At 36.6% G+C, this 24,309-nt stretch overlaps 1 protein-coding gene across 1 annotated transcript; it reads right to left on the reverse strand.

Annotated features, from left to right (window-relative positions):
* Positions 1–926: 926 nt before the first annotated feature.
* On the reverse strand, positions 927–1,349 carry LOC143888526 (uncharacterized). The gene has a single exon (XM_077392981.1). The coding sequence runs from the start codon at positions 1,347–1,349 to the stop codon at positions 927–929; it is 423 nt and encodes a 140-aa protein (XP_077249096.1).
* Positions 1,350–24,309: the final 22,960 nt, after the last annotated feature.

Consider the following 24,309-nt stretch of genomic DNA (forward strand, 5'->3'; position numbering starts at 1 on the left):
AGCTGAATATCTTCACCTTTGATAGAGCAATTTGGTTTTGAGAGGTAATCAGCTGCTTGGTTAGCCTCTCTCCAAGTATGTGAGATTTCTCAGCTTTTGAATTTATTAAGCAGGTTCATGATCTTCTCAAAAGTAGGGATCTTCTTCCAAGAACAAGTCCACATCTTCTCTATAATTTTCACAGTCATCATCAAATCTGATTCAATCCAGATGTGCTGAGTATTCTTTCTGTGAGCAAGCTCTAAGCCATGGAGGACTGCTTCCATTTCTAAACCATGAATATCTTCCACAGGTTTACCAACAGAGAACATGGCTATCATATTCCTCCTACCATCTCTTAGAATCCCTCCAATCCCCGCACCTTCGGAGTTAAGTGCTCCATCAGTATTTAATTTGACCATTTCCCTCACCGGCACAACCCAAGAACAGAACTTACTATCAGTTTTTCTATAGAAGTAGGGGAAGTTCCAAATTTTCGACACTTCCTCATTTTTGCTGGACTGAATATCCTCAAGGTTAAGGAATAGGACTCGGTCTCTAATGGCATTTAGAGCAGCAGCAACGATTCTTTGTTTATGAACCTCTTTGTTTTCAAATATGCGAGTATTCCTCTCCAGCCAAATCATATAAACAGCAGTGTTAAAGGCTATTCTCATTGCTGTAGCTGTCTGCCCTCTTCCTCTGAAATTCCTCCTAATCCACTCTTCCTCTTTTGCTAAAGTTCGGAATAGGTTCCTCCTATGAGTAAATCTCCATTAAATCGACTTCCAAATCCAAGATGAGAAGGAGCATTTGAAGAATAAATGGTCAATAGTTTCAGGATTCACCTTATAAAGAGGGCATCTTGTTTCTCTGGATGGGTTCATAAACAGAATTCTATCCCTTGTGCTCAACTTATAGGTAAGAGCTTGCCAGGTAACCAAGCTCTATCTAGGAACACTACCCTTAAACCAAACCGAAGATGTCCATTCCAAAACAGGATGCTTCTTTCTCACTTGATTCCAAGCGTTCTTGATGCTAAAAGCACCATCAGGAGCAGGTTTCCAAACGGCAAAGTCATAAGGATTCTGGGAGAACAGGCCAGAATTTATTACAATCTTAAGCTCTTGAAATTGAGGTTGGGTCAGAATTTTGTCCCAAGTCCCATTCATTCGGAATTCTTTAACAGATCCTTCTTTTGGGAGGTTAAAAAGCCTACCTTTTGATGAATTGAGAATCCCATCTGGGTGCCACGGGTGCTTCCAAAACTCAATAGAAGACCCCTCCCCCACCACGTAACAAATGAAATTTTTAGCACTTTGCCTCTGCTGGAGGATGCTCCTAGTTCCCCAGGAAGGAGATGAAGGCATGGGGATGGACCAGAAACATCTCCCTCTTATATAATTTTCTTTAAACCAACGAACCCATGGGGTGTTACAATCTTGCACTATTCTCTAAAGGAGTTTTAACTGGCAGGATTCGTTCACATCTTTCAGTCTTCTTAACCCGACGCCTCCTACTTCCACTGGCCTGCAAAGAGTTGCCCAAGCTATCGGAATAAACTTCTTTTGCAGAGAACACCCAGCCCAGAAGAAATTCCTAAAAATTGTTTCAATGTTATTCAGGACTTCCTTCGGGAGATTATAAGTTGCAGACCAATAAATCTAGAAGGAGCTCAGGACAGTTTTTATCAGTTCCAAACGCCCCGCCCTTGAAAGATTTTTGTTACTCCATAATGCGATCTTGTTCCTAATTCTACTAATGAGAGGCTGACAGTCACCCTTAGTCAGCCGAGTAGTAACCAAAGGCAACCCCAAATATCTAACAGGCAGCACCCCTTCACAAAAGCCCATAACACTACTGATCTGAACTCTCTGCTGAGGAGGGATTCCAGAGAAAAAAATTTCACTCTTGTTTAGGCTGGCCTCAAGACCCAAACAATCCTTGAATTCTAGAAGGCATTGAGTCAACCCAGCTGCATTAGAAAGATTAGCATCTGCAAAAAGCATTACATCATCAACAAAGAATAAATGGTTGACACAATAGTTTCCTCTAACAAAGGGAGAAGAAATTCTTCCTTCCAGCTGAGCTTTGTAAAGAATACAGCTAAGCGTCTCCATCACAACACCGAACAGAATTGTAGATATCGGATCACCTTGGCGTAGCCCATTTGAAGATCTGAAGAACCCCCTAGGGGATCCATTAATCAAAATCGAGAAAGAAGGAGTAGAAATACATTGGAGGATCTACTTGCACGAGATATCAGGGAATCTAAGCTTTCTCAAGAATTGAACGAGGGACCCATGACAAACATTGTCATAAGCCTTTTTCAAATCAATTTTGACACACATGGCTTTGACATTAGATTTCCGGTGAAACTTATGACAAATATCATGGGTCAGAAGGACCTTCTCTTGGATCAACCTACCTTTGATAAAGGCAGATTGGGAGGGATTGATAATCCTATGCATGACTTTTCTCATCCTATTTGCCATCAATTTGGTAATGACCTTATACACATGATTACAGAGGGATATAGGCCTATACTGTTCAGGGGTTGAGGCATTATTGCATTTAGGAATCAAGGATATAAAGGAAGTGTTAAGAGCAGGGAGGAGATTGCCAGTTTTGAAGAAATACTTGATGGCCCGCACCGTCTCTTTGCCAATAAGATACCAAAAGCTCTTGAAAAAAGCTCCATTAAACCCATCCGGACCAGGAGCTTTATTATCATCCATGGCATGGATGGTAATACATATCTCCTCTTCAGTGAACGCCAGAAGAAGGTCACATATCTCCTCATTATTCAAAGTAGTGATAGGATCATGCACAATATAAGTAGTCTCCTCTGTCCTCCCCGATTGAGTAGTGAGAATGTCTTTGAAGTAAGAGATAAGAGTCTCCTCAATCTCCTTGCTATCAGTGGTTATTTTCCCATCAGATCTAGTGATTCCTTGAATAGAGTTTTGATTTCTCCTCATATTCATGGCAGAATAGAAGAAACTATTGTTGGAGTCCCCCAAATTTAGCCAACTGACTCTGGATTTCTGGTGCAGCATAGATTCTTCCATTTTGGCAGTAGCAGTAAACTCAATCTTAGTAGAAATTTCTTCTTGTTTCAGGGCCGCATTGGCCGGATTGGCAGCCACCTGCATTTGGACGTCTCCTAATTTTTGTCTGATATCAGCCATCTTAGTATCAATACGACCAAATTTTTTTGAATTCCATTCTTTTATAACCCTTTTCACCTCTTGCAGCTTCTTGCACAGTTTAAACATAGGGTTCCCTCTAATTTCTTTAGCCCAAGCCCTCTCTACTAATTCAAAAATGGAAGTATCCCTCAACCACATGTTGAAGAACCTGAATGGTTTCCCTCCACTGGAGGCTGATGGCTGAAGCCTGATAACAATTGGAGAATGATCCGAGAGACCCGAATTTTTATACTCAGCAGAAGAATTAGGGAAGGAAGCAAACCATTCATCATTGTCGAGAGCCCTATCAAGCATCCGAAACTTCAAGTCGCCAATGCCGGAGTTGTTGTTCCAAGACAAGGTATGCCCAAAGGCCCGAAGATTCGCCAAGTAACACTGATCAATACAGTCATTGAATTCCTCAACATGATTCAGATTGGGGCCAGCCCCACCCCACCGTTCCTCTTGATATCTAGTTACATTAAAGTTCCCAGCAAAAGGCATTGATATAGCAGAAGCCATTCTAATTAACTGAGTCCATAGATTCCTCCTCTCACCTCCCGCATTAGCCGCATAAACAGCGGTTAATAAGAACTTTATATTTGTCTGCAGGAACTGAACTTCACCATGGATATATTGGTACGCATCTTCTAATATGTTAACATGAACATACCTCGGATCCCATATAATCCAGATTCTACCTTTAATAGTGTGATTATAATTCGCATAACATTGCCATCCTTCACCAATTTTGTTAACAAAAGAGAGCATATCTTCTTTATAAGCTTTAGTTTCAGTAAGACAGAGAAGGGAAATTTTAGTGGTCTCCAATAGATACCGAACTTTCCCCCTCTTGGTAAGAGAGCAGAGCCCCCTAACATTCCACGCTCCAAGATTCATCATTCTAGACCCTTAGAGTTAAGGATTGGGCTGTATCTTTAGCAGTGACATTAATTTCAGAGGGATCACAAATACTTTGAAGCCCCTCTATGTAATTCCAGACAGTACTACCTCCCTTTTCTCTCTAAATGATACATCCCTCTGGCACATCATCACTTCCATCTTCATGCATGAATCCTTCTTCCTCCTCTTCCTCTAAGATCGCAAAGCTATTTTGAAGTTTAAACTGCTGGGTAGGATCATTCATTGGGGGAAGGATAATTAAATCACCATCCTTCTTATTCTGAGTCTCACTGTCAGTAACCATTTCAGCAATAATTCCACTGATTTTTTCAGATCCACTTTCTGTTGAGGATACCTGAGGGCATTTAAGTTCAGGGGCTGACTTTACAAGCCTCCATTCTTGTTTAGTTTTAAGAGTCGGCTGATGGATATTTTTGGGGCATGCCTCTAATGTGTGGCTGAAATTGTGACAATTTTAACAAGAAGTAGGCTTCCAATCATATTCGACACTTTGGACATGGACTCCAAACGGAGTGTGAATGGGAATGGTCTCAGGATATTCTGCACCCACCTCCACCTCAACACAAAGCCGAGCAAAAAACAATCTTGATGCCTCAGTTGTTCTAGAATCCATATACAAAGGATTCCCAATGAAGCTGGCTATTTTACTTATCCCTTTCGCACTCCAGAACTCTAGAGGGAGGCCTGGGAAACGGATCCAAATGGGCATAGAAGTAAGATTGAGTTTTTCCAGTGGTATTCCAGGTCTCCATTTTCTAAGAATAAGAGGCCTCCCAGCATAAGAATGATCTCCTGACTCAAGAATTGCCTCACAATCATCATAGCAAGTGAACTGAAATAAATAGAACCCCTTGCTGAGAGTAAACAACATTAGATCTCATTTAAGTTTCCACTTCCTCTTCAGGTTTTCCCTGAGATTTAAGAAGTACGGTCTTCTCCCTATGAAATATCCCACTAAGGAGTGGTTCCACTTGCTCCCTATCTCCTCAATTTCATCAAGCTGAAAGGAGATTTTCTTATTACCTCCTTCCTCCATCACAGAGTCATTGAAGTGCAGCTTAGATGGTTCTTTCTCCTTTTTCTGTTCAAAGAGAGACCTCCATGGACCATTAACATTAGGCTTTACAGTATTTAGGTCACCAAGAGGCCAAATGGATGGCCAGGCTTCTGGAGACAGGTCTTTACCCAGTGGTAATTTTGAATTTTCCCTCCCACTTGCAAATTGCACAGTATCACTGGGCTCAATGACCTTTCCTTGCTTATTCTGACCTACAACAGCAGGTCCAACTTCCAAGAAACTTCCTTTCTCGTCAGAAAACAGAGCACAAGCACCGTTTTCAATTCAGGACAAAATTTCAAATTTTCCTGCTGCTGCTAATTTTTTATTGATTGGTGGGCTAGAGCTAGGAGGGCTAGAACCAGCAGAAACCGTACTCTGCTCCAATGGACTGGTCTCTTCACTTGCTTGCACTCTAGGGACCATCGGTCTCTCCATATTTCCATTTTTGGCTAGCTTTTTCAACCTCTGATTTTCCTCTTCTTGTAAAACTTCATGAAAAAAGTCACTAACTTTGGGAGCTTTTGGGGCTGGTTTCTCAACTATTCCAACATTATTTCTGTGAACCAGATGAGGGACATTGGTAGCATTACCTGTATTTTTCCCTCTACCTTTCTTTTTCCCTGATGAGGACCCCTCTTGGGTCGATTCTGGAATGATTTTATGAACTTTGGTTCCTCTTTTAGTATGTGTACTAGGGTCATAATCTAGCTGAACCTCATCATTCATTTGAGAAACCAGTTTCTTGGTGAAAGAGGAGGTACTTGAAGGGCAGGGGCCCTCTAGTATCTTCTGAAAATCACTGGGAAGAACTTCATTAGGCCAGTAGCTTTTATTAAAGAGGATAGCATCACAGAGATGCTTATCAACAGCAGATGGGGCAACATCCTTGCCAGGATCAGGGGGTTCCATGATAAGTTACCAGGACAGGGACCTAACCAGCAAAGTAGGAGGAACAAGAAGGGCTTGGGCCCAAGCTTCCCCGCGGGCAAACGCCGGAGGAAGAGACAATTCCTCGAAGAGGGAAGCCAAATCTCAGAGCCCAAATCTCAGAGCCAAATCTCAGAGCCAAATCCCGTCCTCAAATGTCCATTTCTATGCATGACAATTTAAGAGAATATTTTTAACTTGAAAAATATATATTCTTGCTTATCATGATGAGTCTATAACTACACATCACCTTATGATAATATTCTAATTAGGATTTTTTTTTAAAAAATGGGGGCTTATCATACTAAACTTTAAACTTGCTTGTTTTCTTTCATGATAAGAAAAATATAAGCTCGAACTTGCTAATCTATTATTATATTACGGGTCATAGGGTAGATTAATATTGGTTTCATTCATATACTATGATATACCCTAAAAATTTGTGCTAAAATTCGAATGTCTCTTTGTTTTTCTAACATAGGCTTGATTTATATTCATTTATTCGTTTCCTATGTTGATATGCGCTTACATGCCAATATAATTTGGATTATACTTTGATTTTAAGTGGTAACTCATGATATGAAGCTAGGGGGAGCATCATATTCTCATTGAATATCCTTGATGCTTTATGTAATTGTGCTTAAATGTTAAATCCTTCATTTTTACTAATGCCAAAAGGGGGAGGATTTGTGTAATTGATTAGATCCATAATCATGTGCATTCTTGTACTATAACTTGTTAAATATAACTCATGCATATGTTGAGGGAGAGTAGTAATGATAAAATTGTCTATCAAATCCTCATAAGAAGTTCCTCCCACCTATCTAATCAATTTGGTCTGTCATCATAAAAAAGGGGGAGATTGTAAGCCCAAGGGTTCCCCATGGATTCATTCAATCATCTTGTTTTAATGATTAACAAACGCAAATTGATTAGTCGTTTATGGACTGATCATTTGCCTTGAGTGTTGTGCTTTAGACATGTCCTACACAAGTCAAATCATACTAGCACACATCCTGTTGGCCTATGCTTGAAGATGAACTAACTAATGGACAAAGGAGCTACAGCTTACTTGGACAAGCCACACCTTGGAGGATCTACCAAGGAGAAGCTCAACAATCATATCAAAGCATTGAACATACAGAGAAGATCATGAAGGCCAAAGTTGGAAGATCAATATCCAATGCAAAGGACCAAGGAGCTTGTACCACAACTTGAAGATGTCAAGCATGGAAGCTCAACCATAGAAGATCACAGCTCAAGAGAAGAGTTCAAGAGAGTGGTAGAAAGGGTATAATGTATTCCTATCTCTCTTGTATTTTTTCTTGTCAAGGCACATTGTTTTAAACCCCTAAAACTAGTAAAAAATAATATTTTTCAAAGAGACTACAACACACCCTTAGAGCCTAATTGGATTAGTGAATGACCATATTGTGTTCCATCATTGTGGAACCCTCATGACATTCCATTTAATCATGATAAAATTGAGTTCCAAAAGCCAAAGAAAAATCAGCACTGAAAAACAGAAAATCTGCTGAAATTAGGCTTCTCGGAACTCCAAGAAATGTTCCAGGGAGTATAAATTATACTCTGGACATTTTCTCTGAACTCCGAGAAATGGTCCAGGTAGTAAAATTTATATTCTGGTCATTTTCTTGGAACTCCAAGAGCTTTTCTCGGAACTCCGAGAAATGTTCTCAGAACTTCGAGAACACTACGAACTCAAAAAATTATAGTTGTTGGAGACCCAACGGCTAGTTGACTGTTTGACCCAAAAATAACCGTTTTGCCCCTAAAACGGTCATATTGAGTTGGGACACCATATATACCCATCTAATGGGTCTAAAACATGTGATGAACAATGTCTAACTTCAACAAACCCTAGAAAATCATGCGTGAACTATTTTTGGGTTAATTTCTCTCACCAACCAAACTCATTGTGCCTTGATTTGAGAAAATCATTTGAGATTGGCTTAGGATTAAACTTGTTTGTCTTTGAGAGTATATTAGGAGTTTCATTGTGCATTGTAGCCTACTTAGAGGCAAAGCTTTCTTCTTCTTCATTCGATCGGTGGCAAGGGTATCCGTGTTTAATTCCCTTGGGTGAAGAGCTTAGAACTCGGCGAAGAAGGAGAGTCATTGTAAAGGTGGAAGGGCACCCTTATTTAATTCCCTTGGATTGTAGAAGCATTGGAGCCGGGCGTCGTGGAGGTCTCAATAGTGGAAATCCTCAAGCGCGACCTTGAGAAGAGTGGAGTAGGCCGTTTGCCGAACCATTATAAATCTTTGTGTCACTTGTGTGATTGGTATTTCTCGCACTCCCTCTCACTCGCTTATTTGATTATTTGTGCTTGCATTGTTACTTAGAATTGAGTGAGACAAAGCATGTCTCCAAAAGATGGATGACTTTTCCACCGAGACTTAGCTTGTCTCCTAAAAGGGGTGGGCTCTATATGACTCTTTCATTGCCCTTGCAATGAGAAGGACTCATATCTATGGTACATGTCTAAAAGACTAAAAAGGTCTTCTTAACAAAAGGAGGGGAGCGTTGCTCGGACTGTGCAAGAGACTAGGAAAATTCTACCATCGAACCTAATATATAAAAAAAATCAAGAAAGGAAAACATGGAAGAGAAAACGAAGATGCTAATTTTAGCCATTTTATTCAATACAAAGCAAGGTTAACTCATACCAGATTTTATAACAGACAATTATTTCTACATATACAAACTAGTATACTATTATAGCATACTTAAGGTACCCATTATCCTATTATCAATCAAAACATAATAATATACTTCATTAAAAAAATATATACAAAATATGTGAGCATAATTATCTTAGGACATTTGACTATAGACATACCCAATTTTACCTTGTCCCTTCCATGACCACACCAGGGATTTATTCAAATATATAAATCCTCTTTGTTCATTAATTTTTCAAGTTTGGACTTCTCAAAAAGTATTTTATTATGTAAACTTTAAATAGAAGATATATCAGCATAGGATATTTATAGAACCCCTTTTTAAAATAAAAAATAAAAAACAGTTCATTCTACCCAATGGTAACGAGATACTTAAGTGCGCAACTAATTAATCTGTACTCAACTAACTAGTTCTACAAACTAAACTCTGTCCATTTTGAAAAAGGTTTTAGCATCATAATCATATCATTACTTCACTTATAAAGCATAGCTTTCGCTACAAACCTCTCCATTGAACAAGAAAAACAATTTATGCGAGCCCTGAAACTATGACTATTATTAAAAATACATAAATCTATAATATATTACCTTTATATTAAAAATTAGCAAATTATATATCATCGTTGGAATCAAATAATGGCCAATTCCAACTATGTATGACATACCCTTTATTAAAACAAATAATACAGATACCTTAAAAATGACTTATTTAAAGAAAGAAAGTAATCATTTGGGCTCAAATGATTTATTAAATGACTCTTCTGCAAGTGACAAGGTACTAATTTGTTATCAATCCATCGTAAGACAAACAGAAATTAGTGAAATAATTTTAAGTCATTCTGAAACTAAAGAAATAATAACCCATATTATATTACCTTACTACTTCACCTATAGGTTTTATCGGCAGAATAAATTTAGAGTTTAATATTAGACATAAAAAAATGAAATGAATTATACCAATGCAATATTACAAAACAAAGAAAAAAAAATGTTGAAACATTGAGGTGTGACAAAATCTTATGACTTCAAAAAAAAAGTATGAAACACTCACGACAGACAATCCTAAATACAACTCATCTCTTATCGTCTAGTAACTTATGGGGAATTCATACAAACTAATCCCTTCGATGTCAGGTTTGAGTAAAATTCTTCCAAGCTAAATCAAAATAACCCACTCTATGAACATCTTAGCATGAAATTGTTTCAAAAATAAATTGAACCTATGCACTTGAAACACATGACTGACATTTCCTTTTTATAAATTCTTTTTCTTTCTTCCCAAAAAAAAATCAAATACCCATAGAGAACTTTAAACAAAGCAATTATGTAAAAAAAACATAAATAAACACAAGACTACATCTCTATTAGTTTCAAACTGAACAGAAAACTGATCTCATCCAATCCAAATAATTTTCAGAAAAATTCCAATATAATTGTTACCTTTGCGATGAACTTCACAGATAAAACAATAAAAAATAATGCGACCATTTATAGAAATATACATATAACATTTGCAGGCTCACGCATGAAGAGTCACAGGTTTTGGGAAAAACATGAGATGGACAAGTGCAAAGTAAGAACCTAAAGATTCCTTAAACAAACTATAGACCTATTAGTGGCACTAGGTGAATTCATGCCAAGTGTTTTCTTTGAAACAAATCAATTCAATTATTCACAAATTGAAAAATAAAAAAGAAATTTGACCAACGTTCTTATGACTTTAAAGCTGAGACTAAATAAAACTGAAACACAATATTATCAATATACAGCTGGCCTCTAAAAAAAATCATCCTTTGATTGAAATTCAATCATGACCATCACAGTAACTTAAAATACTTATAAAATCATAAGCCAACTTTGTAACCTCATATCTCAATTATCTACAGGCTGCTAGGACTACTCTATATCATTTGGTTCTAGCTATTGCCATTTAAATAAAAAAAAGACTGATGATACAGGTGAGGGTAGAACCATTGGAAAGTAAACATTTTCAATTTTAAACACTTTCTTTCTTCCCATTCTAAAATCTATTGGGGTGCAAATTAAGGTATCAATCCCAATTGAAAGTTAGCAAATAAAGACAATGATTAGTTTATAACCAATCGGCTCAAGTCTAAAATTAATTGCTGATTATAAGAGTTTTCACAGTCATAAAATAATTCCTAGAGTAGGAAATTTAGGAAAATTATGAGTGTAATGGCCAACCCATATTGGAGTTTGAAATCAGTTGGGGATACATAGCATAGTACCTAGAAAAGCTTCAGGTGTTGACAAGGATTCAAGAGGAATGAGATTGAACCTCTTTCAATTGGCTTCTTTCCCTCGTCAATGAAATCAGACACAAAACATCTATCATAGGAGACCAATGTCCCAATTCATGACAAGCATCAATATTGGTTCCATACTCTCTTGGACAGGACTATTATGTCCTCACCATAATTATAACCATGTATCATAAACCAATCTACACAAGATTCCAAATATAAGCTAAGATAGCAAAATGAAATTCGTTGTGTAAAGCTACTATATATAGCCATAAGGATGTTAGAGGTGTTGAACATATAAACATAATAGTGCACTAAAAATTTCTGACCCAACAGCAAATGGAAAAATTAGGGGTTTGAAAACCGTGCTTGCAAAACTAAAGAATCATTTGAAGTCCAAGGCAAATAAAATATTGGAATGTACAACTACTATTGATCACAAAGAGGAACAAAATATTGTTATTCTTCAAAATTATTAGCACAAAGAGGAAGAATATTATTCTTCAAAACTAAAAATTATTAACAAAATATTGTTATTCTTCACAAAGAGGAATAAAATATTGGAATGTACAACTCTACATACATACGAACAACATCTTTTAAGTCTAAAATTCTGAAAATCTAATCACGAACGAGAGATTACAGAGCATAAATTTTCAAATCATTTTTATTTTTTCATGATAAAATCGCTCAAGAAACAACAATATCATCAGATTTATTTGCAGACATATTATTTTTAAGCTCAAATCAATTAGTAATTTTAGATCAACATAATTACCAAACATCACAATCAACCTCCATGCTCAAATTAGGAAAATCAATAAAAAAATTCATTCAGAAGTCGAATACCTTTGTCATGAATCATACCTGAGTTTATCGAGCTTTCCTTTGTTAAAATGAAAAAATTAGACCTTCTTCTGCAGAGGAGATGATTCTTGACAGAAAAGATGATCCTTGCCGGAGAAAAGTGATTGAAGTAGGAAGAAGAGAAAAGCTAGGGTTTGGGATTAGAAGCCCTAAAATTGAAATGTCTAAGAGGAATAACACAAATCGAAAATGATCTAAACAAAGAAAGGAGTTTTATCAACAGATTCCGGGAAACAATTGTCAGAGAAGATGACCAGAGGCAGGAAAAAATGGCCGGAGGGTTAGGGTTTAAAAAAGAGATTTATTTCCTCACTCTTCTTTTCTCAGACTTTCTCTCTCTAAAAATATTAGCCAAAACCTAGATCCTAAAAAGTGAAGGTTAAGTTGATATTTATAGGCAATTTTGGGGTGTTGATATTCGCACTACCAATTACTGGGCGCACCATTGGATGGAAAAATTGATGGGCGCACCACCGAATCGTGTTCTATTCGAAACTGGGTCGACCCTCACCAGGATAATTCACCCTCGTTTCTGGTTTACAGTACGAATCTCTCTAGACATGTTCGCTAAGCAAACTTGCTCGGATTTTGACAAAATTTTACAGGGACATAGCTGGGACCTTAAGCTAGCCTAGGGTGAATTTAGAGACTATAAATCTCTGATTTGGTTGGGTTTTGCACAAACATGGAGGGTTTAGGGCTTGGTCAAAATGGGGTGTCTACAGATGCCCTCTTTGGCAGAGCGTGCTTGTCGCGCGAATGCCAAAGCTGAAAAGACAGCAAATTTTGATTGGCCCAAGATTAGAGAGTTTACATTTTTGGATTTTTTATTCTGGAAATGATATCCACAAGATAACATGATGAAACAGCCTTTCACCGGACTCTGACTCTGCAAACGTTGGTGAGATGGCCTCTCTCCAACTTTGAACTTGGCAAGCATTGGTGAGATAGCCTCTCTTGTAAAACATTGAATGATAGATTTGGTTATGAATGATCTTAGAATTTGAAGAGAAAATGGGTTTGGATGCCGTGTAGGAACGGACTTGAATGCCGTGTGAAAACGGACTTAGAATGCCGTGTAAAAACGGACTTAGATGCCGTGTGAAAATGGACTTGAATGTCGTGTGAAAACGGACTTAGATGCCGTGTGAAAACGGACTTGAATGCCGTGTGAAAACAGACTTTAGATGCCGTGTGAAAACGGACTTAGATACCGTGTGAAAACGGACTTGAATGTTGTGTGAAAACGGACTTAGATTGGTTTGCCATTATAAAAAAGGGGAAGATTGTAAGCCCAAGGGCTCAACCTCTTACCTTGTTTTGATGACTAACAAATCCAAATTGATTAGTTCTTTATGGACTAATAGTTTGCCTTGAGTGGTGTGCTATGGATAGGAAAGTCGCAGGTCAATCTACGCTAGCACACACACAAAGATGGTCTATGCTAGAAAGATGAACCAACAAATGGACAAATGAGCTAGAACATACTTGGACAAACAATGCCTTGGAGGTACCAAGGAGAAGCTCATCATCATCATCTCAAAGTATCAAGCTCAAAAGGAAAAGATCAAGAAAGGCCAAAGTTGGAGGAACATCAAGCAATGCAAAGGATAAAGGAGCTTGAACCAAATGGTAGCATCATCCTTAGAAGGTGTCAAAGAAAGAAGCTTAACTTTGAAGATCCCAAAGCAAGCCAAGCACCATATTGAAGATCAAATGAAGATTGGCTCAAGAGAAGTTCGAAAGAGTACTTAGAATGGTAGTATTTATCATCTTTATCTCTTGTGTTTTCTCTTGATCACGACACATCTTAAAACTCCTAAAAAATATGTTTTTAAAATAGACTAACACACCCTTTAAGGACTTAAATGGATAAGTGAATGGCCATGTGTGGGACCCGATCCCGCGAGTGGGGTGGGGCACGAGTCGCCACGCCCTCTCTTGGTCTCTCGTACCCACGCGATTGGCGTGTGCTCTCTTATTATTGATTTTAATTCATCTTTTATGTGAACTTGGGATCACTAAGGCAATCCGAATTCCACACAAAAGAGACTGACAGAGTCGCCACCTAGATGTGGGATCTAGGACCCATAATTAACCAGAAATCTAGACTCGTTACCTGGTTACAAGAATGGAAGGTATGGGAAATTATCCACCACATGCACCATTCCTGCCCGATAATCGGTCTTAAATTCCAAAAGTTAACTCTTTCAAATTTATTTTAAATGGCTCATTCAACTCTCTGTTAATATGCGAACTAAGTGACATGCATCCTAAAATCTAATTTCAATATGAATCCTAAATGTGTATCTTGATTTCTTAAGTGCAATTTAATACTTAAGTTATAGCACCTAGCCTAGCATATCTCAGGATTTCCGTGGATAGTAAACCTCGGAGCCAATAACATGCTATAGGTTACATATTCAAATTGTCAAAGATGGATTGCAATTGGGATACGATTATGAATGCACTGGCCATTTTACCAGGGAAATCTAAAGATCCTAAGATTTCTGTTTCAAGGGATTAAGGAGTGAACATGTGACAAAAATTCAAGGTTCTTTAGAAACTTTATGATGATTTTTAATTAATTTCAATTTTTCAATGGATTTTATCAATTTTAAACCATATGAGTGATTTTACAAGTGAAGTTATTGTAAACGAATTCGAAATGAATTGAAATTTCTACAGCAACAAGATGGAAATGTATGTAGCTTACTAGAAGAATTTTGCAGATTTTTACATTAAGTTCCTATTTAATTTTGATTTAACAATAATGAGACCAGATTGCAAAAATAACACAGAAACTACTAGAAATAGAAATCAAAATTCATTGAAATTTCTACAGTAATAAGATATAAGTAAACATAGCATGCTGTGAGTTTTTCATGAATTGTAGAGACTATTTAAGACCAATTTCGGATTTTTCAATTTTAAAACCAGATTATGAATTTACACTACATCCCTTAGGAAACAAGATCTACATCAATTGAAAATTTTACAGAAGCAAGAAATATGGAATATAAGACTACTGTAAAAGTATTGATAATTTTAATTGTAATCTGATGTCAGTAAAAATTCTCACAGAATCTGATAATTTTCAAAGAAAGCATCAAATAATATACCAAACAGAATCCAAAAATTCATAAAAATTCATGGTAGAATATATCAGTACCATATTATTTTCTCGCAAAATTTTATTAATTTTAGAATCTATTTAGTATATATTTTATTTTTCTTCGTCAAAAAGATGTTTTCGAAGAGTTTTCTATTTTTAAAACATGATTTTTGAGAAAATTACGACTCCAGAAAATGTCCTTTAATCTTGTTCTGATGTGATGAACACAAAAAAAATTTTAAAGTCCACAAAATCAATCATCCTGAGATAGCTATTTTTTTGAATTTTGTAATTTCTCAGCCATTATTTTAAATAAAATTCCATTCTTCACTCAAATTTCCAAAATACTTTGATCCAATGTCTGATCCAATCCGATGGTTATTTTAGTCTATTTAAATAGATCAGTGTATTAAATTTCGGGACAAATCGGAATTGAAACACTCATATAGATCATGATTTTGAGCACACACATTTAATATTGAATTAAATTCATTTAAATGTTAAAATCAGGCAAAAATATATAAAAAAATGCCAAATAATCCTGGAAAAATCTGAGAATAATGCACCTACCTGTGATAGAGATCCTCGCTGAATCCAAGAACTGAAGAATCCGAAAAATCCCGCCGACGCTTGATCCGGTACCCTTTATTCTCTTTATTTCTTTGTTTTTTCCTTCTTTGTTTTCCTCACTGTGGATGGGGAGAGAGAGAAAAAGAGAGAGGGAAGGAGAGATAGGGTGAGAGTGTAAAAGAGATAGAGAGAAGTAGAAACCGAGGGAGACAAGGAGAGTATAAGAGAGATAGAGAGGGGGATAGAAAGATAAACAGAGAGAATGAGAATAAGTGAGAATGGGATAACAGAGAGAGATATAGAGATCGAGAGTGATACGACAGAGAGGGAGTTGGGAGAGAGATAACAGAGAGGGAGTGAAAGCTAGAGAGATAACGATGATAGAGATAGATATAGAGTTGAGAGAGAGAGATAACAAATAGATGATAGAGAGAAAAGGAGGACTCTGTTTTTATCTTGGTTTTTGAAAAAAAGAGGTCTGTGGATTTTGTCTGGAGAGATAGAGATCTTGGAGGTGTGGTGATACCTCTGATAAATGGAGAGATAAGAAAGCTTGGGAGATATCTTAGAAGGATGGATAGACAAGAGGGCTCGGTCTCACGATGAAAACAGAATCCGATTATTTTTTTTTCAATGGGCTGCTCGTATGGTATGGATGGTTGGTGGATAGAGAGATCAAACTCTGTTTTTAAGAAGCACAAGCTATTGTCCTACCGAGGAAGCTGAGCTTCGTTCGGCCTTCTTTTTTTTTCTTTATGGAGTTGCTGTTGAGCCACCGTAAAACAGAGCCACCGTATCTTTTCCTTTTCACCGAGAGCTGAGAGAGCTGTTGGGGAGGCTACTGCTGTGCTTGAGGGGGTGAGAGATGCCTGAAGGGATTGAGAGAGATGATGATACAGAGGCTGTGAGCGAGAGATGGTGAGGAAGGATCGTGAAATAGAGGCCGTGAGCGAGAGATGGTGAGGAGGGATCGTGAAACAGAGGCCGTGAGTGGGAGAGTAAAAACCGAGGGTGAGAGGTTGAGGAGAAACAGAGAGTGATGGGATGAGGAAGATGGAGAGATGAGGAGTGACTAAAAGGGGAAGAGAGAGAAGGCACAGAGGGAGAGAAAGGGAGAAGGAAAATACCGAGCCACCGTAACAGCCGATCCTCCTTTCTCTCTTTTTTTTTTTTGCTTTATATAACAGAGAACCCGAGAGGGAGAGCCAGGCCAAACCTTCCAAAAATCCTCCTCTTCTATGCTTTTATTCTTTCTTTAGCTCTTTTCTCATGGGTGCTAAAAAGAGTAATAACCATATGGAAATAAAGAAAGAGTTGGGTTGCTGCTTCTTTTTTTCGGTTTTTTTCAATCAATGGACATCCTAATTGCCATTATATATATATATATATATATATATAATGAAGATAATTGCTGCCATGCTGGGGAAGTTACTGTTTCCATGATCTCTATCTTTAGCAAAGACATTCATCATCTTGACACTAATATTGGAATGACCTTGGATGGACCCAACTGTTTTGATCAAAGACCCATAATTATATAAACGTCCATGTCTTCCCATTTTGGCAATAGTGGGCCCTACTTTATTTATTTAATAGATGATCCAAATCGTCCATTTGCTGGGTTACACATATGTGGTTGTCCCTCTTATCCATGAAATGATTCAAACTGTTTATGTAATGGAGCCACTATATAAGTATGTTGAACCGCCAAATTCCATTCTATAGGACCATCCTAACCACCCAATTAGTTACACCCTGCAACCGACCACCATCGGACGATCCGAACCGACCATTAATGGGCCACATCATGAATAGTCATACCCCACAAATCAACCATTGGATGATCTAATCCGCCCACTTAGTGGGCCGCAATAGAAATGGGTTGAGCCCACAAATCATTTTTCATTAAAATAATATGCGGGCCCCCTGTTTGATCCAAATCTAAACAAATGTTCAATGCGGGCCCACCAAACGGGTCCAAATTCTCTCTTGCTCGGATTCTTATGAATAACCCCCCCTCTCAACACTTAGCGAAAAAATACGAAACATGGCGGAAATGATTGAAAAGATCGAAAAAGCATAAGGGACGGACACGGGAATGGAAAACACTGAAAATACCGATAACAAAACATTAATTTCTTTGTTGATTAGAGCGGAGCAAAATGGGGGTGTCTACACCATGGTGGTGTACCAACATGTTGGGACCCATATAGCATTCAGTACAAGAATGAACAAAACAGAGTTCCGAAGCAACAACCTGGACCAGCAACTAAATCCTATCAAAACTTGTTTAAAATATTTTCAAATATTTTTAATAATATTTTTAACAGATGGCTCTTATTTTTCTCATATCCGTAGAGTATAATAAGATCAAAATTCGATGAGAAACGAAGGAGATATGAATTTTTTAAATGGGACACTGTTTGTTGGAAATCCAGTCTCGGAACTCCGAGAAATGTTCCAGGTTCTTAAAATTAAATCTCTGTTTGGTTTCTCGGAACTCCGAGAAAACCCTCGGAGCTCCAAGCTCGGAACTCCGAGCAGTATATTTGTTCAAAAAATTATAGCCGTTGGAGGCCCAACGGCTAGTTGACCGTTTGACCCGAAAATAACCGTTTTGCCCCTAAAACGATCATATTGAGTTGGGACACCATATATACCCATCTAATGGGTCTAAAACACAACATGAACATTGCTTAACTCTAATAAACCCTAGAAATCCATTTGTGAATCATTTTTGGATTAATCTCTCACCAATCCTTCATTGTGCCTTGACTTTGGGAAAATCCACTTGAGATTGGTTAGGTTTAAATTTGTTTATCTTTGAGAGCATCCTTGGAGCTACAACTTGTAATCAAGCCTAGTAAGAGGCTAATACTTCTTCTTCTTTATTTGATTGGTGGCAAGGGCATCCGTTATTTTTAATTCCCTTGGGTGAAGCGCTGAGAACTCGGCGAAGAAGGAGAGTCATTGTAAAGGTGGAAGGGCATCATCATTTAATTCCCTTGGAGTGTAAAATCCTTGGAGCCGGGCGTCGTGGAGGTCTCAATTGTGGAAATCCTCAAGTGCGACCTTGAGTATAGTGGAGTAGGCCATTGGCCGAACCATTATAAATCCTTGTGTCGCCTGCGTTGGTATTTCTCGATTTCTCACTCTGTCTCTCTCTCTCTTATTTGTGCTTGTCTTATTATTTAGAATTGAGTGAGTTAGCATTGCCATCCAACGTGAATATCTTTACATTACTAATTAGCCCACTAAATCTCCTAATTAAGTTGGTTGTTTAAACAAGGGTTTTTAAGCTTATATACATTTGTGAAAATTGGTTAAGCTTAACTAATTCAACTTAATTAACCAAGGGATAAAACTAGGGTGAAAGTAGTAAAAGTTTTCAAAAGGCAAAAATTTTCTAAACATCCTATTCACCCCCCCTCTAGGTTGCCCAACCAAGTCTTTACTTGGATTTCAATTGGTATCAAAGCTTGGGCTGTTGATTAAGACCCTAACCGGTTAAGAGTTAAACGATCAAATTTTTTGGCAACTTAAAAGATGGGATCTAGACTACCTATTTTGGATGGTTAAGATTATGGATCATGGTTGATCCATATTAAGACATACTTAAAATGTCTAGATAAAGATATGGTAAAGATAATTGAAAATTGATTTATTTCAAATGCTAAATATAAATGATTAAATGAATATAATAAAAAATTATCTTTACTAAATACAAAAGCCCTAATTGCAACATGTTGTGCATTACCACCTTATATTTATGAGAAGGTATCCTCATATACTAATGCTAAAGAGATTTTAAACAAACTTGAAAAATCTAGTCAAAGTGAAATCCTATGCTTAAATGGAATAATTGAGAAATCTAATGAAAATGCTTTGAAAAATATTGATTTCACATTTGAAGAACTACATTGTGCTTTTCAAGATTTGAATAAGAAACTTGAGGATCAACTAGCTAAGAATTCAAACTTGAAAAATAATTTAGCTAGTATTAATAAGGAGTTTAGGAAAGTAGAAAAAATCATGCACATCTTAGTGAAGAAAATGAAATGCTTAAAAATGATTTATTGAATTAAGTGAAACTATTGTATCACTAAGAGAAGAAAACCAACTCCTTAAAGAAGAAGAAGAAAAGATAAAAATGTTTCCATCTCTTGAATCAATCAACTACAAAACGAAAATCAATGATTTGATAATCAAGAATGAAACATTAAGGTTGAAAAATCATAAGTTACAAGAGAATGTAAAATTCAATTGCCATCATGATCACTCTTGTAATTCATCATGTTCATCCCGTCCATCTACCTACTCTTATGCATCTTGTGACTATTGTGGTAGATTTGGACATTACAAGTTTAATTGTACATTTAAACTTGTAAAAAGTAGTAAGTTTGTTTGGGTTAAAAAGGACTTATCACCTAGGACAAACTTGCTTGGAACCAAGATGATTTGGGTTCCAAAACCCCCAACATGATCTATATTGTGTTTATCTTAGATTAGGGGATGTGCTTTAATTTTATATCATATGAAAATTTGTTTGGATACAATATACTTGTCTTGCTTGAATGCCATGTATCCATATTTTGTGCTTCAAATGATTATCTTTTGAAAATCATTATCTTTTGAAAATCCAAAGTCTTTATGCTTGAAACTTGATTTTTATAAGACTTTGATATCTTGCACTCAATTGTCATATCTTTTGGAGAAGGTTCCCTAGATATCCTTTGATGTCTAGTATTTATTTTATGCTTCAATGTGAGAATCTTTTGAGAATATGTTTGTATAGATATCATATTATTATTTTTATTCACATGCATCTATGCTTGTTGTGCTTAATGATCACATCTTTGTAAAGAAATAAAATATAGATACACTAGACTTATCATGTTTGATCCTTAGGTATCTATGATAGGCTATTCATACCATATGTGACATGAGACACTAGGATTGTCTAATTTGTTATCCCATGTCATTGTGCCTAGTAGAAGTACACTATCCTCTTTGGTATGAATATATATTTGGCGAAGTGCACACACTATGACTTAAATCTTATTGCACTTAGTATCCATCCACATAACATGCCACACTTGAACTTAATGTGAAAACCATAATTGATCCTTATAGAATATTCAACCACAACTCTTGCCCATGTGTTCAAATTAAAACTTCAAGTACATCTTTAAAATTTGAACCATTTTTGGTAGTTGCTAGGAGTTAGGTTAATTGATCACATCATTCTAGCAAAACCAAAAGAAAAGAAACCCATAGGTTTAAAGACTTGAACTTAAATGGAAATTTTTTGTCAATCAAATAGTATTTGAGTGAAAGTTGTGAATATGCCAAAATATTATTCTTTAAACTCTATTTTGGACAAACATGGCACTTGCTAGATAATTGGATACTTAAATTGTTTTAAAGTATCATTTCTAGCAAAATTAAAATATTAAATGTCATGAAAAACACATCAAATCCTTTCTTAGACATTTTTTGTGCCCTAGGTGAGCAAACATTTCAAATGACCTAGCACCTAGTTGTCCTATCAAACCCATTCTATTACATAATTATTTTCATCAAATGTAATAAGAATCATAGATGGGTCAAATCTTATGTATTTCCAAAAGAGCTTTGATTGGATATCTTTTCATGACTTAGATGAACCTTGAAATGTATACGTAATGTTATATGTATTTTGTTCAAATAGTCATGAAAGTTGAAATAAACAAGAGGGGGGGTGAATTGAATTTTAATACTAAATTTGACCTTTTGAAAATTAATTATGAACCCTAATTGGAGTTTTCTTCACTTGATTAAATATATGGTTAGTGCAAATATAATTAAAGACACAATGAAATGCCAAACCAAAAAGCAATAATGAAAGTGCAAGAATAAGAGATGACACACCGATATATAGTGGTTCGGGCAAAGCCCTACTCCACTCTTCTTAAGATCGTCCTTAAGGATTTCCACTATTGAAGACCTCCACGATGCCCGGCTCCGAGGCGGTTACACTTCTAAGGGATATTAAATAAGGATGCCCTTACACCTTTACAATGACTCTCCTTGTTCGCCGAGTTCTAAGCGATTGCTCTCTAGGGAATTAAAACTAGGATGCCCTTACACCTTTATAAGGCATGAAAGTTGAATAGCTTAGCTTCTTCTTGAAAGCTTGATGCTCTTTGAAGTCCCTTGATTGCTCTTCAATGATGATTGCAAGTGAAAGCTCTAAATCCAAACTCAATAGGTTTGCAAGTGCAAGGCAAGTTTGGGAAGAAAAAATCTTAAGCTTGAAAAGATTGCAAGTTTGCTTGAATGCTTAAGGGAGTTTCTCAAAAATGATCAAGAGAGAGGAAATAATCCTCTAGCATGAGTATATATAGTCTCTTGCAAGAATATGACCGTTTGGGGGTGGTAATAACAAAAATCACAAGTTAATTCAAATCCCAACGGCTATATTCTCAGCTGTCGCGAGGTTCTCGGAGGTCCGAGAACCATTCTCGGAGTTCCGAGAAATTCTCGGAGTTCCGAGAAAATGGCCAAAAGCTACTGGACCATTTCTCGGAGTTCCGAGCTCGGAGCTCCGAGAAAAATCTCGGAGTTCCGAGAAGCCTAAAAATCAGCAGTTTTTGACTTTTTATTGCTTGTTTGATTTTTGGCTTTTGGAAGTCAACTCTTATGATTATTTTGGAATGTTTATGAGGGTCCCAACATGTTGGTCCACCACATAACCATTCACTAATCCTTTAAAGTTCTTTAAGTGTTCTTTGAAAAATATTTTGAAAATACTTTGCCTTGACTTGAAAATCTAAAGAGAGGAGATGTACAATGATACCTATGCAACCTTCAATTTCTCTTTAGCTTTGGTCTTCAAGTTGATCTTCCATCTTTGTATGCTTGCTTGAGAGATGATGTGAGCTCCACTTAGCTCCTTTGACTCTTGTTGGGTACATCTTCAAGCATGACCATGTTGTGTGTTGGTTTCTTCAATGATCAATCCTATCTTAAACACAACACTTCAAAGCAAATTGATTAGTATTCAATAACACAATCAATTATGTTTAGAATCATCAAAACAAGATAGGAGAGTAGACACTTGGGCTTACAATCTCCCCCTTTTTGATGATGACAAACAAAATTGATTATGAGGTGTGTGTGGAGTGACATAGTAGGCAAGTGAATGCTAGAACTCCCCCTCAATATATGCACACAAAAAAATGATAGCAATTAAAAGCATATGGTGTATATAGTCAATTGAATAGATAATCAATTTCAAACTTCTCCCCCTTTTGTCATCGACAGAAAGGGTGTACTAAAAAGTAAAGCAATTTAGGAGTAGATGAAGATTGAGTTAGATACTCCCCCTAAATCAATGCTTATGGTATAAAAATATATAAAAAATATATATAACCAAGTAATGCACATATACCTGTTCATGATCGAGATGTTGACATGTCAAAATGTTAGATATTTTAATTAAAGTGAAAGTACCTCTCCAATTTAGAAAACTAAGAAGGCTAAGAGTACCAATTGAGTGATTTTTAAGATTAATATTTGACATCTCATTCATGCAGATACTACCAAACAAAGATGATATATATAAATACTATATAGATAAGCTGGTGAAAGGCACAGAGTATTTATTTGGCAATTTCTTTGACTTGATCCGCACTCCAAATGTTTAAGGCACTTCGGATATAGCAAATTCTATCATCACTAAGGGGTTTTGTAAAGATATCCGCTAATTGATCTTCAATGTTGATATACTTTAAGCAAATATCCCCTTTTTGTGAGTGATCTCTAATGAAGTGGTGCCTAATCTCAATGTGTTTTGTTCTTGAGTGTTGTATGGGGTTCTTTGTTAAGCTTATAGCACTAGTGTTGTCACATTGGATGGGAATATTTTCCATTTTAATGCAATAGTCCTTCAATGTACTTTTCATCCATAGGACTTGAGCACAACAAGCTCCAGCTGCCACATTTTCTGCTTCTGTTGTGGACAGAGCTACTGAATTTTGCTTCTTGTTAAACCATGAAACAAGTGATTTGCCCAAGAATTGGCAAGTCCCACTAGTGCTTTTCCTATCTACTCTACATCCGGCGAAGTCTGCATCTGAATATTCGATGAGAGTAAATGAAGATGATCTTTCATACCATAGTCCTAGACTTTGGGTTCCTCTTAAGTACTTGAAGATCTTCTTGACTGCCGATAGGTGAGACTCCTTTGGATCCAATTGAAATCGAGCACAGAGACAGACAGTAAACATAATGTCTAGTCTGCTGGCTGTCAAATAGAGTAAGCTACCTATCATACCCCTATACATCTTCTGATCCACAGATTTGCCAAATTCATCATTTTCTAGCTTAGCAGTGGTACTCATGGGAATTCTTGATGTCTTACTGCTATCCATGCCATACTTCTTTAATAACTCTTTTGTATATTTTCTTGATTTAAAAATATTCTATTTTTGTATTGTTTAATTTGGAGTCCTAAGAAATAGGTTAACTCACCCATCATGCTCATTTCAAATTCATTTTTCATTAAAGTTGCAAATTCATCATACAATTTTTGATTAGTTGAGCCACATATGGTATCATCCACATATATCTGGACAAGGAGAATATCTTGATTTTCTCTTTTGATAAATAATGTTTTATCCACCTTTCTCATCTCAAAACCTTTTTCAACTAAGAAAGTGCAAA

This window comes from Tasmannia lanceolata, unplaced genomic scaffold (genome assembly GCF_043159265.1).
Source record: "Tasmannia lanceolata isolate RefF3 unplaced genomic scaffold, GAP_Taslan_0.1 ptg000012l, whole genome shotgun sequence".
Classification (NCBI taxonomy): domain Eukaryota; kingdom Viridiplantae; phylum Streptophyta; class Magnoliopsida; order Canellales; family Winteraceae; genus Tasmannia; species Tasmannia lanceolata.

Coding starts and splice junctions, on each gene's coding strand:
- LOC143888526 (XM_077392981.1), bottom strand. CDS start 1,349: ATGCCTTCATCTCCTTCCTGGGGAACTAGGAGCATCCTCCAGCAGAGG.